Source organism: Acyrthosiphon pisum, chromosome X (genome assembly GCF_005508785.2).
Source record: "Acyrthosiphon pisum isolate AL4f chromosome X, pea_aphid_22Mar2018_4r6ur, whole genome shotgun sequence".
Lineage (NCBI taxonomy): Eukaryota > Metazoa > Arthropoda > Insecta > Hemiptera > Aphididae > Acyrthosiphon > Acyrthosiphon pisum.
This window is the reverse complement of record NC_042493.1, coordinates 29,717,580-29,736,131: the sequence shown is the minus strand read 5'-3', so window position 1 is coordinate 29,736,131 and position 18,552 is coordinate 29,717,580. Positions and strand designations below refer to the sequence as shown.

General features: G+C 27.2%; 1 protein-coding gene and 1 long non-coding RNA gene across 4 annotated transcripts in view; one reads left to right on the top strand and one right to left on the bottom strand.

Annotated features, from left to right (window-relative positions):
* Positions 1 to 13,034, top strand: part of LOC100569649 (ubiquitin-like-specific protease 1) — a 17,858-nt gene extending 4,824 nt beyond the window's left edge. For both annotated transcript variants that reach the window (XM_016800611.2, XM_003241253.4), the window contains exon 2: positions 10,971 to 13,034. In XM_016800611.2, the coding sequence (XP_016656100.1) occupies positions 11,033 to 12,094 (1,062 nt within the window). In that variant the 5' untranslated portion in view covers positions 10,971 to 11,032 and the 3' untranslated portion in view covers positions 12,095 to 13,034. The remainder of the gene's footprint in view (positions 1 to 10,970) is intronic.
* Positions 1 to 16,567, bottom strand: part of LOC100569749 — a 17,557-nt gene extending 990 nt beyond the window's left edge. Inside the window, exons 1-4 of one of the 2 annotated variants that reach the window (XR_510243.3) lie at positions 15,893 to 16,567; positions 15,473 to 15,686; positions 9,238 to 9,344; positions 5,683 to 5,865 (exon numbers count right to left, since the gene is read on the bottom strand). This is a non-coding gene — a long non-coding RNA (uncharacterized LOC100569749). Of the gene's footprint in view, positions 1 to 5,682; positions 5,866 to 9,237; positions 9,345 to 15,472 lie in introns of both variants that reach the window. The other variant, XR_119000.4, reaches the window with a different exon arrangement.
* Positions 16,568 to 18,552: the final 1,985 nt, after the last annotated feature.

Genomic DNA, 18,552 nt, shown 5'->3' with positions numbered 1-18,552 from the left:
TAACTCTAAGAGTACTTAAACACATAGAAAAAATGATTTTGCGTAAATGCATTTTGTCTATGTTGCGTGTGAGCCAGAGAGAGAAAACAAGTAGTGCGCTGACAGCCTCTTAAAGAAAAAATAATATTATGCAGATGCATGAAGTTCCAATGCCTTGTCCATAGATGATTTTTTATTAAAAACTATACTTAAATATAATATGTGTAATTTAGCATAAGAATTATTATAATAGTTCTGTTGGTAGATGGTCCACTATTAGGTAGGTACTATTTTTTATATTTAATTGGTTACAAACTTCTAATAAAACATTTTTTTTTTTATTTAATTTTAAAGAGCTATCAAAGAAAAGTTTTTTTATAAAGTTTTTAATTAAATTTAAGTCGTAAAGCCTAGATTCATTTGTAAAAACTTTTTATTTATTATTTGGGTTGAAGTTGTGTGTTACTATACTCTTTAGGGATCAAATATGTTAAAATTATATTTAACATATTAAAACTATTATGAACAATAATAGAAATAAGTTTTAAAAGCTTTATATTTAGCTTTATATTTTAAATCATTTTTGTGTTACTTTTTAAACTTAAAATATACAACAAAAAAAGGTAAGACCCAATTGTAGTGCACGCTTTTTTGTTATATTGGTTGATTTTAGATACTAGTTTAGAATTTATTTTTAGTAACAAATGTATTTGTACCTATTTTGGGTTTTAGTTTGTATTTGAAAACATTAATGTTAAATAAAATAAAATATTAGAATTAAAATCTGGCATACTCTACAAAATATTAAAGCTTATATAAGGCAATCTTGTTTGGCAATTAAAATTATTTTATTCACTTCTTAAATTTTTATTATGTTTACACTATAGTCTGTTCAAAATGAGATCGGTACACAGCAGCGACCAGTTTTTGTCGGGCGGTGTCAGGGCTGCCACGGAACCACGCCCATGCGCACTATTTGGCCGCCTGTACCGATCTCAATTTGAACAGACTATGGTAATTGTCAGGGCTGTGAATATAATGCACTAAAAACCTTAAAAAATGTAAAAAAAAATGCACTGAAAATGCAAAATATGCACTTAAAATGCATAAAAAAAGGAATATAATATGCCAAAAATTATAGTATAAAATTTATTTCAAATGGTTTTCAATTTAATTTTTACATTTATATTAATATTAGGTACAAGATATTAAACATTAGTACAAAAAAGTGTTTATTTATTAAAAAAGAATAATAAAAATGTTGATTGAATTTGAATTTACATTTTGCATTAAATTGCATTAAATGCTATTCACCTGAAATATTTTTAAAATATTTTTTTTTATATCTATTTTGTTAAAATAATAAAACAAACTTAAAGATATTTATTTCTATAGCGTCTTCCCGTTTATCTAGTTGTCTAGCAATTGCCTTATTTTATCGAATTGTTATCTTTGCCTAACCCGTATATAGCTTGTGACTTGTGTAAAATATTATTTAATAAAATATAAATTTGACATAATATATACAGCCTGTGTAAAATAAAAAAAAATGTTTTCAAACAAGTCAATTGACGGAATTTGATTGAAAATACTAGAAAATGAACTAAAAAAGCAAAATGTGAAAAAATGACCTAAAAAATTTAAAACGTCAAAAAATGCAAAAATATGCAAAATAAAAGTTTTATAGATGGATTTGTAGTGCTATGTTTTACAATCACCAAAAAAAAACGCACTTTCCTATAAATTCACAGCCCTAGTAATTGACAAGCCAGTGCATAAACGAATTAAAAAAATTAAAGTTAATTTCGAGGTTAATTTTAACTGTTTTAGTTAGTGAGTTATTTAGAGGTTAACTTATTTTCATTGATATAAACTTCAAGTTAAGTTAATTTATAAATAATTAAATAATAAATATGATGAAAATAAAAATTATTATTGATGTTGCATATTACGTAACCATTTACTATAATATCATTCTATTAGAAACGATTCTGAGAGAAAACGGTCAGTCAGCCTATGATATTACTAAGTATATTTGATGATATTATTGTGAATAAAGTAATTTATATAGAACCTATTTACGTTGTACCTTATTTAAATTTTCAATCCTTAGATATAAAAGTTGAACATTTTCTAAATTTCTAACTACAGAGTAATTATTAAATTTTGAATTTGATAAATGTTGTCAAAATTTGAACTATAAATGCTTATGAAAAAAAATTGCGCCAATATATTTTTAATATTTTCAACTGTTATTGTAACAACATATCAGGAGCCTTGCATTATATGTACACTTTTAACCCAAAAAATACAATTTTATTGATATTTATAGAAAAAAAAACAGAAAAATTGAAAACTGACAATGTCCATAACAGCCCAAAAAGAGTCAAAATTATAATGAAAATATAAACATTTAGTAAAATTTTCAAGTATCTACAGTTATTGTTTTTGAATAACAATAAAATAACAAAACCGCTACATTAGAAATCAAGTGAATACTGAATACCCAATATCGTAAAACTATGAATTTCAAACGCTCATAAAAATTTAATTTGATTTGCTTGTAGACATTTTTGTTTTGATAAAGGTAGGCATTTTTATGAGAAATCTTGTAATACATTTTCAAATCTTAGATCTAAAAAGAAAAATTCTTATGAATTCTCAACTCGAAATAATTTGCTTTTTTACCCAACAAATAAAGTTTCATTGACAATCGTAGAAAAAATGACAAATAAAATTGGAAACAGAAAATGTTCCTAAACAGTTCAAAACAAATATTATGTATAGAAAATGCAAATATGAACGACCAGTGAAAATTTCATGTATATGTTACCGGAAAAGAGTGACATTCAGTCAGTGTTGACAATGACTAGTCAATAACTATAATGCGTGATTTAGTAAGGAATTAACGTCAATAACTAGGCATTGATGACAATTCGAATAAAAGAAGGCATTGATGATAACCAGAGCTAAGTTTCTGGCTCTGACTATGTCAAGGTTTCCCATGAACAATTTTTACATCACCCCACATAGCATGATGTTCGTTTATAATATTATTGACAAACTCTTCTATTGTTTAAGTGCTGTATGTCTGGTTCTCCAAATGTTGTATAAATATCTGGTAAATTATGTGTATTGAAGTAGTGAAGCAACATTGTTTTTTTTTTCAACAATTTGTTTAAAAATGGTTTTAAATGAAATGCGTATAAAATTTGACATGGCAATTCTATTAAATACAATCTAAACGTAACAACAACAACTTTTTTTTGATTAATAATGAATATTGTGAACGAATTGAAGAAATAAAACATTAAAATTATTCTGTTTTTAATGGTTTAAGTACAACGAACTTTGTTAGGTGGTCTTGGTAATTCATTATAAATCTGTTATTGCATATCTATTAAATCTAGTTGAGCACGTGAGTTGTATGCCGAATGTAAAATAGGTTTTGATACAAACCCTCTTTTTGGATTTGAAGATTTTTTTATGGAAATCAGAACATAGACTTAAATAAAACATTATTGTTTCCTTTGTCACATTCACGTATTTTAATTTAAGTTCAGCGATTATACGGTCTCGGCCTTCGTAACCGATTGCTGTATGTGTAGAATGAATAATATCAAACAACTCTTCATTTTTTACATAATAACGCACACCCTCTACGACGCATCGGTTATAGTTTTAATAAGACAATCTTTACCGTTGATAACAATAGAATATCATACTTACGAACATTCCTATAGTCTTTCAAACAACTTTTTACTCCAGCTGTAGATAGCGTAATTTTAGAGTGTTTTATTTCTTCGATTCGTTCACAATATTCACTATTAATCAAAAAAAAGTTGTCGTTACGTTTAGATTGTATTTAATAGAATTTCATTGTCAAATTTTATGCGCATTTCATTTAAAACCATTTTTAAACAGATTGTTGAAAAAAAACAATGTTATTACACATTGTTTCACTACTTCAATGCACAAACAGTACTGTACAGTCACTTGTGGGATGTGAGTATGTGACCATAACGATACCAGCTACGATAATTCTGTATAGTCAATTTTATTATAACTTATAAGCAATAAAAACGATAACATAAAACAAGATTTACCATATTATATACTAATAAGTAATAGTATAGATAGCTATGTTCCATAATCAGATCGATCACCGATAAAGCGCTGTGTTGATATTTGTTTCGATTCGGACATTGCCTAATATAATACGGAATGTTGATAAAACTACGAAATATCCAACATTGCCTAACCTTTCCAGTCATTGTCGACAATGACTAGGATATACCAACAATTCCTGAATTTTCATCTTTTCTGGTAACATATATACACTCATTTGTTTTAGAGTTACAAAAAAAAACAAAAACGATTTTGCGTAAAAATTCTCGTTTTTTCCTTAATTTTTATGTTGTTTTTGTCGGCATTTTTGAAAACTATTGAAAATTTTCACTTTTGACCTCCCCAAAGCACCAACAATATTCACTTTCCCATCGAACAATATACTGAAGTTGAAAATCAAAGCATTATTTCGACTACTAATCGTGTACAGTCACAATAAAAATAAAAAAAAAAATGCACATCATTGTAAAATCAATATTCTCTCAGAATCTAAAAATAATATTAATAACTTATCTTAAGTTAATAGATAACTGATAAGTTAATTGAAAATGTTTATATAACTTTTAACTCAACTGAGTAAAAAAAAAAAAAAAAAAATTAGGTTTAATGTTAACTTTAAACATTTAAAATGTTTTCCATCGACTTAACTCAGTTAAAATTATTATCAAATTGCCCAGACTTGGTAATTGTATTTACTAAATGACCAAATTGTGTATAATAATATAATGTAATTGCACATATCGTGATGACTATAGTTAAGATGTTGGTGCAGTTTTTATATTTTTTAAAAGTTAAAAGATGTGATAGGCACAATTTCATTATGCATACTTAAGTACTTTATTTATATTTAATACCTGTATATTATGTATTTATATCCTATCATATCCACTGATTTATCATAAATTGTATACAACAAAAATGACCCTAAAGGGGTAGATCCCCTTCTCCGGTGAGCATGCCCTGCAATAAACTTATCCTATCCTTAACCTATCCTAGGTAGTCTCGGAGTTGGATTGGATAGGTAATTATTTGCATTTAAAAAACATAATATAGTGGACGACTCTTATGATCTTTAACCATTAGGACATGCATTTAAATTATTAATTCTCTCCTTGATTTATAGTAATCAATAATTTACAAAAATAAATAAATCATTAATTAGTTGATGTGTTGGTTAAAACAGCAACAAAAAATATAGATTTGTTTTGGAAACCTAAACATTTACATTCACTATTAAAAAACAAGGTTATACAGTGACATTTCTAGAAATAAAAATATACCGTTAGCTAAATCACAATACCGTCTAACTGAATTTCTTATACTTTTTAGGAGATGAAATAACTTTTTAAATACATAGAACAGTTATGATAAAATTATTGATAATTTTTCAAATTGTCATGGTAATATAGAATCACTTTAAATACTTTGTAGCAAATATTATGTATCATTTAATATTGATTAATTTATTCTCATGAACCTAACCCGCGATCCCAAACACCTGGTGTTCACTGAGTCTCAGTGGTACAAGATTCCGGAATGAATAAATAATACTTTTATACAAGATATCGTACTTACTACTTAGATATGGTCTATAAGGTCCAAGGTTGGAGGAGGTCATGACCGCGTGCGCTACTATTGCTCCCGCTTCCTCAATTTGTGTCACTACTATGTGACTATGCCTGATCTAATATAATATGTTGGACTCTCTATGGCCCGACCTACAAAAAAGTCCCGGCCCAGCCGCTGGACTTCACATATCTGCAACATACAACAAAATACTGTTTTATTATCATCGTAAGAAAAAAAAGTTAATAATTATAGAAAATATAATAATATGTTTAAATTAAATTTTAAAATACTTGAATATCTAATAAGCATAAATACCGTATTTATGAAAACACTAAAACTCAATTCTTATGGAGGAAAGAAATAATATATTAAGATAATCTCAATTTCATACAAAATGGAATTACATGGTTTGGTGATTTAGCTAACGGTATGCTAACAGTTTATAACAATTTACTTTTTAATGTTTTATGAATACCCAAAGTTGTACATTAAATTTTGGCCTTCTGAATAAATCATTTAATAAGTTTAAGGCGGGTTTCCACTTTACACATACGCGTACATAAAAATCCATTGCTGTGATCGGTTGGTTAGGTTAAGTTACCGTAGTATTAGCCACAATACCATGTTGGACATATCTGAAAATTTTTCGTGTACACGGCACAACGCACACATTGGCAACCTGCCTTTATATGGACGGTGTTAAAAAGGTTTTATATCCACGGGTACATATTACATTGTATTATTACTGGTAAATAAAATAACTTAAAACCATCAGTATGAAGCAAGTATTCTTGGATTTAAATCCGTTTTAACCCCATCATATAAACGAATAGATGATTTATTATATCCCATCTGTGATCATGGAGGGTTCAATTTTTCATTATATAGGAATTTTTTGTAGCTTTTGTACAATGTTATGAATTTTAGATTTTTTGTTATATTAATATAATTTTTTTTTTTCATTTTACTTTTAAATTTATTTTTAATATATACCTTTTTTTAATTTGAATTAAACTTGTAATATTTTCTATTGTCTATTCATTTTAAAATTACTCTGACATCTATTACCACACCCTCATCTCTAAAAATAATAATAATTTTTAAATTACATTTTTTCACTTATTTGTGCTGATTTTTCATCGTCTTTTTTTGGAGTTCACTTGACTTTTTTTTTAGGGCATTTTTGTGTGTTATATTGGTCTCTAGTTATTACATAAGAAAAAAAGTATGATCAAAATAGTATGTTATAAATTGTATTGTTATAATAATTATATACCTAATTATAAATTTTCCGGCTTATTAAATAATTCAAATTTTTATGATATACTAAAATCGTACTGTATAACCTCGTTAAAAATATGTAAAACAAAATATTTGTCTCTAACTACAATAAATTATACATATATTTTTTTGCCTGGAATAAATGTAACATTTCTTATCTTGCAATTTTATTTATTAAGTATTTATATCTGTTTATCAGAATCGTCAATTAAATTTATTGATTTTTAATGCCGTTTGATTATTTTTATAAACGAGTTATGAGGTAAACGTAATACATAGGTTATAATGAATCCCGGAAAAACACCAAAATGGTTATATTATAATCATAGAATAAGTAATATCACAGAATATGCAGTGTTATCAATATTATAAAAATTATATATAAATTAATTATGCATTTAAATATTATACAATTATTTATATATTTATTTGGTCCAATTTATAACAGACATTTTAGATTTTATAATATTGTATATTATAATTAGAGCGGAGATTTATATGTATTTGCATATTTGTTCTAGTTGATAGTATGATATGCTCAGGGGTGTATTAACATGTTTCCCGCCTGTTGGCCTCTGGAAAATTGCCGCCCTAAATAACTAAAATAATCATATAATAACAATATAATGTACTGCACTAACTATCATTTAATTAGCTACTATAAAATATATATTAATTAGGTAAATATGCAAAAGAATTGTATTTATATACTAAATACTAAAAATGTTATGCCCCTCAAAATTTGCCGCTGTAGGCATGTGCCTATAGTGCCTGAATATAAATACTCCATTGGATATGCTAAGTAAGCATAACATTTATTTCATGGCATAATGATTTGAATAATAAAACTTTTAGTGCGTATTTTGACATATACCCATTTTTTTTTTTTATTTTAAGGGCTTATTTTAAATGTTAATTGCATAATTCATCTTTTAGTGCATATAATGTTTGATTAGACCTTTTTGAAATATATACTATTGTAGTATAAGAAAAATATATTATACTTTTATTGTTTCGATTAATATCAAAATAAATTAATAAATATACTTGTAGGTATAATCGTTTTTCCCAAAGATGACCTTAGATCAATAATCGGTGAAATAAAAGACGTATACCAATATAAGACCATTGACATTATTTCAGAAAAAATCAAAGAAAAGTATTTATAGTAGTGTTCCATAATTTTAAATACATTGTTCTAATTGAATGTTAAAAAATACAATTTTACTCTAATTTTTGTATTCATAATTTTTATGTTTCATGCTTATTTCAACATTTTAGTGAATATATTTATGATTTTTTAGCGCTTATTTAGTTGGTTTTTAGTGCATATAGATCCGCTCTCTTATTATAATCATATATTAAGCGTGTTTCAGAAAAAAAGTATATGGTATACATTTTTATTGAGAAAAATCTGTACAAATGTGCAAAAAAAAAATGTACAAAAAGTAGTTTAATTTGCTATTAGGTACCTAAATGTTAATTTCAGAAATTCCGTGTAGATAATAATAATACTTAACAAAATTAAAAATAACAATATATTCAGACAAGTCAAATTAATAGTTGAAATTGGCAGAATATTAAGATCATATACAAATACACTTATTGTTCATTGTGCTAATTGTAACTTTACACAGTAAATGTGCATTGTATTCAAGGTTGGGCAAATTAATGATTTTTTTTATCTCATTTAAGTTAATATGCACCATTAACAAAAAGTTAAAAATTAAAAGTTAATTTAACCATGGGTTAACTCAGTTAAGTTAAAAGTTAATACACGCTTTTTGTTAACTTTTTATTAAGTTAATTTATTTATATAACACTAGGGTACCTAGTTAATTTTTTTCCAACCCAAAACTAAATTATAGACTATAGTGTTTATACTTTACACAGTATTTCCATATAAGTTAGATTCGAATGATATACATTTTTGATATTAAACAATTCATGGTAAATATTTTTTGACATGAAAACGAAATAGATTGAAATAGTGAAATATAATTAAATTAAAAACAAAATAAATTAACTTAACTTACTTCCTAAAATGAAAAATTAATTCCTTAATTTCACGTTAATTAAAAAAGAAATTAAATTAGTTAACAGTTAAGTTACTGAAAAAACAAAACTAACTAGTTAAGTTAAGAAGTTAAAATAAAATAACTTTTTAACTTAACTTTAACTTTTTAACTCGTTAATGCCCAGCCTTGATTGTATTATTGTGCATTTTTCGAAGTTCTGAATTTAATATAATATTGTAAAATATATAAATGAATAACTTACCTAATATGCTAACATCATGGGCTAAGATAGTATGGACTGGTATCGACAAGGTTGGGGGGTAGGAGAGGAACAGTCCTCAAATGTTTCGACACCGCCACTCCCCCGTTCTAATAGGATAATTTAAAAACAACACTGAATTAGGAATGTAAAAAGTAATTATTTAAATAAAACATTACTAATTACAATAATAACACATTACATATATTTGTTATATTTTACCATTAATATGTTCTCAAAGTTTTTATCCCTCATTTTCCCCCTTTTTTTATTCAACACAGCACTGCCCATACTAAAAACACGTTCTACAGTAGCACTGCTTGGCATTGGTGTATTGAACTTTATAAACACTTTTCAAATTGTTGGTGTTTCAATCAAGGAATCTACATTTTTGGTTGGATTTTTGTTTAAAAAATTGGATAATTCCTGTACTAAAGTAAAAGTTAATTTTGATTTTTTTTTGGACCAATTGAAAAAATAATTTGTATCATCATCACTCTCTGATAATTCAGATTCTGAAAATTTTGTATTTTTGTTTTAAATCAAATGCAAAGGAATAACATGCAAATCAAACAATTTAATTTTCATACTATAAAAGAATTCAGAATACATCAACAAATACTTTTGGAAATAGTATTCTAAAATTATTCGAAATACTACTCAAAACTGAATATAAGTTATGATTTATGAATGATAAATATGTATTGAAAGGAGAAAGCCGACAACCATTTTATGCGTATCACAAAGTTGCCGACATACCAGTATATTATTAATGGTTCCTTCCCTTCGGATTGTTCAAAATCCGATGTGAACGCTTCTCATGGAAGAAAAATAATGAGGATTCACAGCAAGATACGTTGTATGTCGCATGACAAATTTGTAATTTAGATTCATAATTTAGATTTGTTATGGTATGTTGACGTGTCGTGCGAGTGCTGGTAACTATTGATTTAAAAGTTGACATATAAATCTTGGTATACTCAGTTGCAACCATAGAAGTTATATAGGTTTATGGTTACAACTTGGTTATTACATGATACCAAAAATGTAACATCCAAATGCGATTAGATCGACACGACGCAACACATGACGTAGCTGTGAGTCCGCCTTTTGTTCCGTTCACGACTATACACACTATCAGTGTTCGGGACGTTCACTAAAAAAATGAACTCGTTCACGTTCTTTTAAAAAAAAGAACACGTTTATTGGGTCATTCATTCATTTATTTTTTTTTTTTTTTTATGAATCGTTAGCTTGCAGTCAATATAAAAATTAAAAACCCATACACATATACGACTCAACCAAAAAATAAAAATACAATTTAGATTTTAAAGCATATACAATTTATAAAGTATCTGAATTAATTTTTAATATCTGACACGTTATTTCAGTTACATTTTGATAAGGATTTCCTAGTGATAAAATTAAGCGGATACTAGGGTACTTATTATGATACTTACACCCATTATTTAAATGACTACGAGTAATATAATAAATTAAGAGCAATAAATAAATAAATTAAAATAATTAATTGATTGAATACATTACTGTCACATGTAGACTATTCATTTTAACCTTTTAGATGATGATTTATTGCTATTATTTTTCCCATGTGATTATAGGTGTCGTCATAGCTTAATATAAAATTACTACCTAAATAATTATTAATATTTATTTTAATTATTATGTTTATAGTTTTATATTATATAAAAAATTGTGTTTGTTTTTGTTTTTAGACTTACCTGACCCTAAAAAAATTCAGATTTTAAAACGAATTAAATATTTTCAAACAATTAAGATGATGGATTTTACTGAAGATAATGAAGAATATTATTATTCTATAATTGAAGACATTAATGAACCACACTGCTCAAATAATATTAATGCATCACTGCAGCAAATGGAAGTTGTTGATATTAATCCTACAACAATAATCCAGGATAAGGATACACATGCAATTTCTAAAGATAATTCATCGGAAATAAATCAGTTGGAAATAACTACAGGCATCGACAATAAAAATAGTACCCAAGAAAATACATCAACGATTGATCTCTGTTCCAGTGATGATGAAGATATGAATATTGGCCAATTAACATATAATCCGGTTGTCAAATTAGATACTATCAAATTGGTAAAAAGGCCTAAAAATGTTAAAAAAATTCTTCCTAAACATAGGAAAAAAACAGAAAAAACGATTAACTTTTTAACTGGCCAGAGGGAAAATGATGTTGTAAATTCAAATATTAAACTCAATGGGTATGATTTACGTATGAGAGATATAATAACGTTACTTACACCTAAATCCTGGTTAAATGATGTTATTATACTGAATTATATTTCACTATTGGTCAGGAATTGTGAAGATACATTGATAATATCCACAGATACTTGGGTAGATTTTGGACGTAGAAAGCATGAAACAGTTAAAAGATGGGCCAAAAAAAATAATTTATATGATTACAAAAAAATTGTCATCCCAATTAACCCAAATAAAAACCATTGGGCATTATTTGTGGTTGATATTTGGGAAGGAGTCATACATTCTTTTGATAGTTTCAATAAAACTCATATAAAGGAATATAATATAGTATCTGAATTTTTAATTCTGGCATATAATTACTCAATAAAAAAACCAGGTGAGGAGAGGACCATGCCTAATTGGAAATATCAAATTGAAAATTCTCCCCAACAAAAAAATACTTACGATTGTGGCATTTTTACATGTACAAACGCGAGATATTTTTTATTCGCGAAAAAACTTGAATTCACACAGCCAGATTGTCAACTTTTACGAAAAAGAATTGCCTATGAACTTATTCACAATGAACTTATTCAGGATCAGTCAACTAATCTTTAAATTATTATTTTAATAACCGTCATTGTTAATACATACTATATGGTGTATTTTTATATAATGTAAATTTGAATTGTTAAAACATCATTATGATTATTAATTTTGTACCCAGTTGAGAGGCACAAGCCAGAGTAATAATTTTTTTTTTGCTTTTGTACATATATCCATATAGATTTTAACCAATATCAATCAAACTCAAGTTTTTCAATTATTTGTGATGTCTTATTATAATAATACATTGTAATGTTGACCGTATTTATATTTAAAACTGAACAATTTTATTTTTGCAATATATTGAAGGGTTTTAGTCTGTCACAAATGTAACTTATAAGACTGAACAATAACTTTAATACAACGGATGTAAGTGCCTCTTGTGATTTTTAATCTAGAGACACTTATCATCACAAACTAACTGAACAATTATTTCAATATCAGTATTGTGATACTGTGAACTAAAATCTATTTAATACAAACTTCCAGTCATTCCATGATTCCTACATAATTGGTCATGGTAAAATGGTTTATGTGTATATATGTAACTGTGTAATTTTTATTTTATCATATAATATTAGGTTTTATTGTAATTACCTATTGTGTATTTATTTATGTTTAAATGTTTTTTTTTATTCTGTTAGTTTGTTACATCTATTGTATTTAGGTACCATTATTATTATATAGTTATCGAGTAACATTTAATGGAAATCAAAAATGTAATTAGTGTGAAAAAAATAATAATATTAGGTAGGTAGTAGTAGTAGTAGTAGTAAATAACAACATTATGTTTATAATTAAAAGTACAATTTATCATTTATAATATCTGATTAATATAATACATGTGATTGCAAGAAAACGAGTTTGTATATTTATGTTTATTTTCTACAATATTAATGTATAGTTTTAATTCATAATAATAAAAAATGAAATTATGATTGATAGTCCAACATCAAACTGTTGTTAATTATTTAAAAAAAAAACGAAAAATGTGTTGATACAGATAATGTTTTTCTTTTATGTAGGTAATTATCTAGATGTTGCGTGCTCACAATTTGATTTTGCCAGAAGAAAAGGACTGCATAAAGCTCAACTGTACAGTTTATATTACTAGTATTTTAAATTTTTTAAATTTTATAGATTTTTAAAAATATCTAATATTAATCATAACATAACTTAACTAAATTTTATGATAGCAAAATTGATATTATGATAGGAAATAAAGTTGTGATGTTTGGTTGACGATAGGAGGGATTAATGCACTCTGCTTTAGTGCTCTCTGACCCTCCTCACAAGGTATACATAATCATTGTTTAAATTGTGTTTGATGAACAAAACATTTATCCGAGTATTTCGATACATAAAAATTGAATTTAGGATGAGTAGATCATAAGTAGGTATAAAAAATTATCTAATAATCTAATAATTCAACCATAACTCGGGAACTTCAGAAAAGATTGATAAAATATTAAGTTGCAGTTGATATGTTCTATTATTACACAATAAGAATAATTTAAGTTACATATTAAATACACTAGAATTAAAGACTTACAAACGTTATGGTCATCCAGAGCTTGTTAGTTCCGAGACTAGTACAGCATCCCGTTACTAAGGAACTATGGTTGGCTAACCATAACGTATGTAAATCTTTCATTCTACTATATTTAATATATACCTAACTAAGATTATTGTAATTTATTGTGTAATACTATAACATATCAACTAGAACTTAATATTTGATCTAACAATCCTGAAGCTCCCAAGTTACGATTCAAAGGGCTCTGAAAACCCTTAATGAATTTTCTAAATATAAAAGTTTCCCCAACCTCCTTACATTTTAGTGCCCGGTCCTCCACCAAAATGTAGGAGTTGCTTAAGTGTGCGGGCTGCAGGCTGTTGTCCTAGAACTAACTAACTTAACATTAACAAATTAATATTTAATCTGAACATCTTCTAAAAAAGCAATAGATACCTACATATCAGACATCGGTATACAAATTGTTTATTGTTTAAAGTATAGAATCTTAATACATTATATACATTTCAAAGCATAAATGTTCATAATATAATGGATTGACTTTAATAATAATGTGTATAGATATACATTACACAGACATAATTATTTTAATACAAACAATTTTGTCCTGGCTTTAACATTAGATAAATTGTTAATTATTTTTTCTAAATCTAGTTCTTCATTTCGGAATTACTATATTGAGAATAACAATGCCTATTTTAAGACGTGAAATTTTTTCAATAATTTGTATTGAGCAAGTTTTGAAAATGACCTCTCAGCGGGAATAACTACTGGAGGTGGGAAGAAATATTAAACATCACTACATCAAGAAAACTACAAGCATCAGCACCTGCAGGTTATTTTGAATTATGACATTTTATTATGTCTCTTATATCAGATTTATCAGGACTAACTAATGTTTTTAATTTTAATTGATTAAACTTGTCTCGTTAAGAGGACGCCACACCCGCATTTGTTGTCTCCGTCTTACAAACGCGTAACATAGCAAATTTACGCTCAGCAGTTCACGTTTTATGCCGTTAGCTTAACAATTAGAGTGAATCGACCTGTTATGAAACTTGATGGTAAGAAGATTATCTGTGTTTGTATGTTGGGTTTTTTACAATAGTTCAATTTTTAAGTGAGTTATGAGCATTTTTAATTTACGGTATATTGTATATGTATAACTAGCTAATAAATTGAACTATCGTAAAAAACCGACATACAAACATAGATAATATTCTTACCATCAAGTTTCAGAATAGGTAAATTCACTCTAATTTTTAAACTGACGAAGCTACATGTTTTCTGATTATGTACATACCTATATATATATATTGACAACAATTTGTTTGTTGTGTAATAGGTAACTCAAATCAAAAGATATATTACTTGGTTCTGCCAAAAATAACTCAGGACTGGGGAACAGACAAAAAGTTTCGAGGAAAAAAAATCCCCAAAAAAAAAGTTCATAAAACTAATGAAAAATAAAACTTATAATATAACCACTCAGTAAAATATATTAGTTTTGTGTGAAAGATTGAAAGATTGAAAGATGTTAATAAAATGATAAAATCTACTATTCACTTATTATATTATAATAAATATTTGAAAATAAAATTGAACTTAAAGATTTTTTAAAAGCTAGGTATAGCACAAAATATAAAGTTACAGCGATAACAATTTGTATAACTAGGATTTTTATAATTATGTAATATTATTTTTTTCTATTCTGACATCTAGGTTCTAACTTAGTGGTAGATAAGATATGTATAATTTTTTAATAATATTGACTAAGATTCAATGAGATATTTTATAATTTTATAATTATTAGCTATTATTTTTGTTTTATCTGTTTTGTATTTAGCAGTTACCTATTAAATGATTTCATAATTATCAGATATTATCTTGAGAAAACAGACTTTTTTTGTCATGTTCGTCGTCTTGATAAGACTAAATCAAAGGCTCTGGCAATTGCGGACGATGATTGGACACCAGCTGCATGGATTGTGCGTACGCGGGTGTCGAGGACGCGAATACGTATTGCCTGTTGCCTGTACTCGTGGAAACTTCCGGACAAAAACTACACTGTGTGAAAAAAATCGGCACAATTTTCATTCGGATAACGATCGAAAAACATCCCAAGGATATTATATAATATTATGCATAAATATATAATATGTAAAAATATTATATTATTCAATATCCGGCGGCACGTCGTCTGAACGCACCAAACCCACGTGTACGGATGGCGTTCACGGGCGTGACAACGGTTATAAATCATAGCAACTTACGGCAAAGGTACGAAAAAATAATGAGCGATGATGGCTCGAATAAATTAAAAGAGCACGGAATCACAGATGGATAATAATGGCGACGATAAGCAGGGTTGCTCGAGGTACACAACGGCAGCGACAAAATTACGGGACACCAAAACGGTCGACGGATGAATAACGACTACTGTAACAGCCTTGAGCCTACTAGGGTTCAACAATCAACATCAGAATGTTCTGGGGTGACATGGGGTGAGGAACAGAGATCGACGGTCGACGATGCGAGTACGCGACGAAAACCCCCTACCACCCAGATCGCAAAAAGACTCATTAATCATTTCTCCCTCCTAGTGATCCACAAAAACAGCTGATACCAATCGACGCCCCCCATTTATATAAGCATATTATTCAACCATGCCTGTGACTAAAAACTCCCAAGGACAAATTAAACGGATTTTGAGAGAAGGTGTGCCACGATTTAAGATAGTAAGTTAAGTTAAGTTCGGTTAAGTTAAAAAAATTGAATTAATAAAAATTAAATTTTAAAAAGTTAAGTCAAAAAGTTAAAATTAACTTAACTTTATAACTCGTTTATGCCCAGGATCGCTAATTTGTGATTAGTGGTTGGCAACTTCTAAAATTTTTAAATAATTAACCAATTTGTGGTAATTAATCTTATTATTCCTTTTCATTATACACTTTTATGTCTTGGTCAATTTAAGTATTTATAAATGTTTCTACTAAATTATTCAATTAAGTAATAATTATTTATTTACTCTTATTTAAAACCATTGTATGCTTTGTGATTAAAAAAAAAAGGTGGGTAAGTGGATGTCGCTCTGCTGTACAGTAGGTTACAAGTGGGTCACTGTACAATGGATAGTATTAAATTTGAATTCAATGATATAATATCACTGTACAAGAAAAACGATTCTGAGCGGAGACGGTTTGTCAGTCTAGATATTAGACATACATATTATAGGTATACTTATCTATAGTAGTATTAATAATTTTCAAATTTATCATATCACAATATCCATTAGGTAACGCGTTACACATCAACAACAAACCGTGGTACTATCATAGTTATATAATAGTATACTTTAGAAGTTTCAAGTACCCACAAATAATATTATACAATCACAACAAAATAACTAAAATAGTTATTCCAGGTTTTTTAATATGTAATTTCTTCCAAATTTGAACTTAAAATTACTATAAAAATAAACTGTGCTTAACAGGTAACAGAATTAAATATTTACATGGAATCTTGTTTTAAATTTTCAATCCTAAGATATAAAAATTGTACATTTTATAAATTGTTAACTACAATATAATTATTCAATTTTAAATTTGATAAATTTTGTCAACATTTTAACTTCAAATGCTTATAAAAAAAAATTGTGGTTATGTATTTTTAATATTTTTCAACTGCTATTGTAACAATTTATTATTTAAACAAATTATTTTCAATTCTTCAGCAGTTTGCGGTAATTTTATATTTTTAGCCACGTCTAAGTCATATTTTGCCCGAATTAAAAGATTAATGTAAACGCGCGTCAAGAAAAAAATTAATTTTAATTTAATTAGAATAAAGTACACAACTAAATTAACACAATACGCACAATAGTTGAGTCATACTCAACTGTCGCAAGTTAACTGAAGTCCGTGGTCAATGATAAATGATAATTATTAAGAGTGCCAATCGGTTGTTGTTTTTAGAATTTGTATTCATTTTAGATTTTAGAAATTTAACTATACGAGATTATAATGATAATAATTATTGTTGTTGTGCATACAACAATATTAATATTATGTTTATTTTCCTTACATATAGGGGAGAGTGTGGTAAGTTAACGAGTCGGGTAAGTTTATGAATTGATTATTATTCTTAACAAATTATTATATCAATCGATATTAGTAACCGATTACATACATGATGTTAGGAACAACTTATTTCTCGATACCAAGGTTATTATGACAAGCACGATGTAGAGAAGAGAAGGTGATAACACTCCGCGAAAAAGTGGCACAATTTTTGACGGCACAAATTTAGTTAACATGAATACCGCTAGGCACCGCCACATTACTCGAAGGCCGGTTATATTAATTATTTGCTATTATGCCATTATGGTGCATTAAAATATAGACCATACTAATGTATAATATTGTTCGAATTTCATAATTCATATGAAATATGCTTATATCATATTAGCAAGTTGATATAAATAAAAATTTATAGTATAAATAAAGTCACGAATTCAATAAAATAAACATATAGAGGTAGACTTTCAGCCATAACAAATAGTATTTAAAATAGAAATCCCTTCCTAATATTGTTCCAAATTTATTAGAATTATTGTAAGAACTAAGGCTCTACATAGAATGGGTATGCTATGCCACCATTTTGCGACTCATTTATCAATGATAAAATGATAAAATAAAGAGGGAGAAATTCAAATTCACATAACATTATTAGTCGCAAAATGGCGGCGTAGCATACCTGTATCTATAGTGCCCTAGTAAGAACTATGACGGTCCATTTAAATGTCTACTATTGACTGTTGACTTACCAAACAATAAGCAATATATTGAGTTTTAAAAGTTTAATTGGTAAATTAAATAATTAAATATGCCAAATAAATGCTATGTACCAGGCTGTAAGACAGGATACGCTAGTG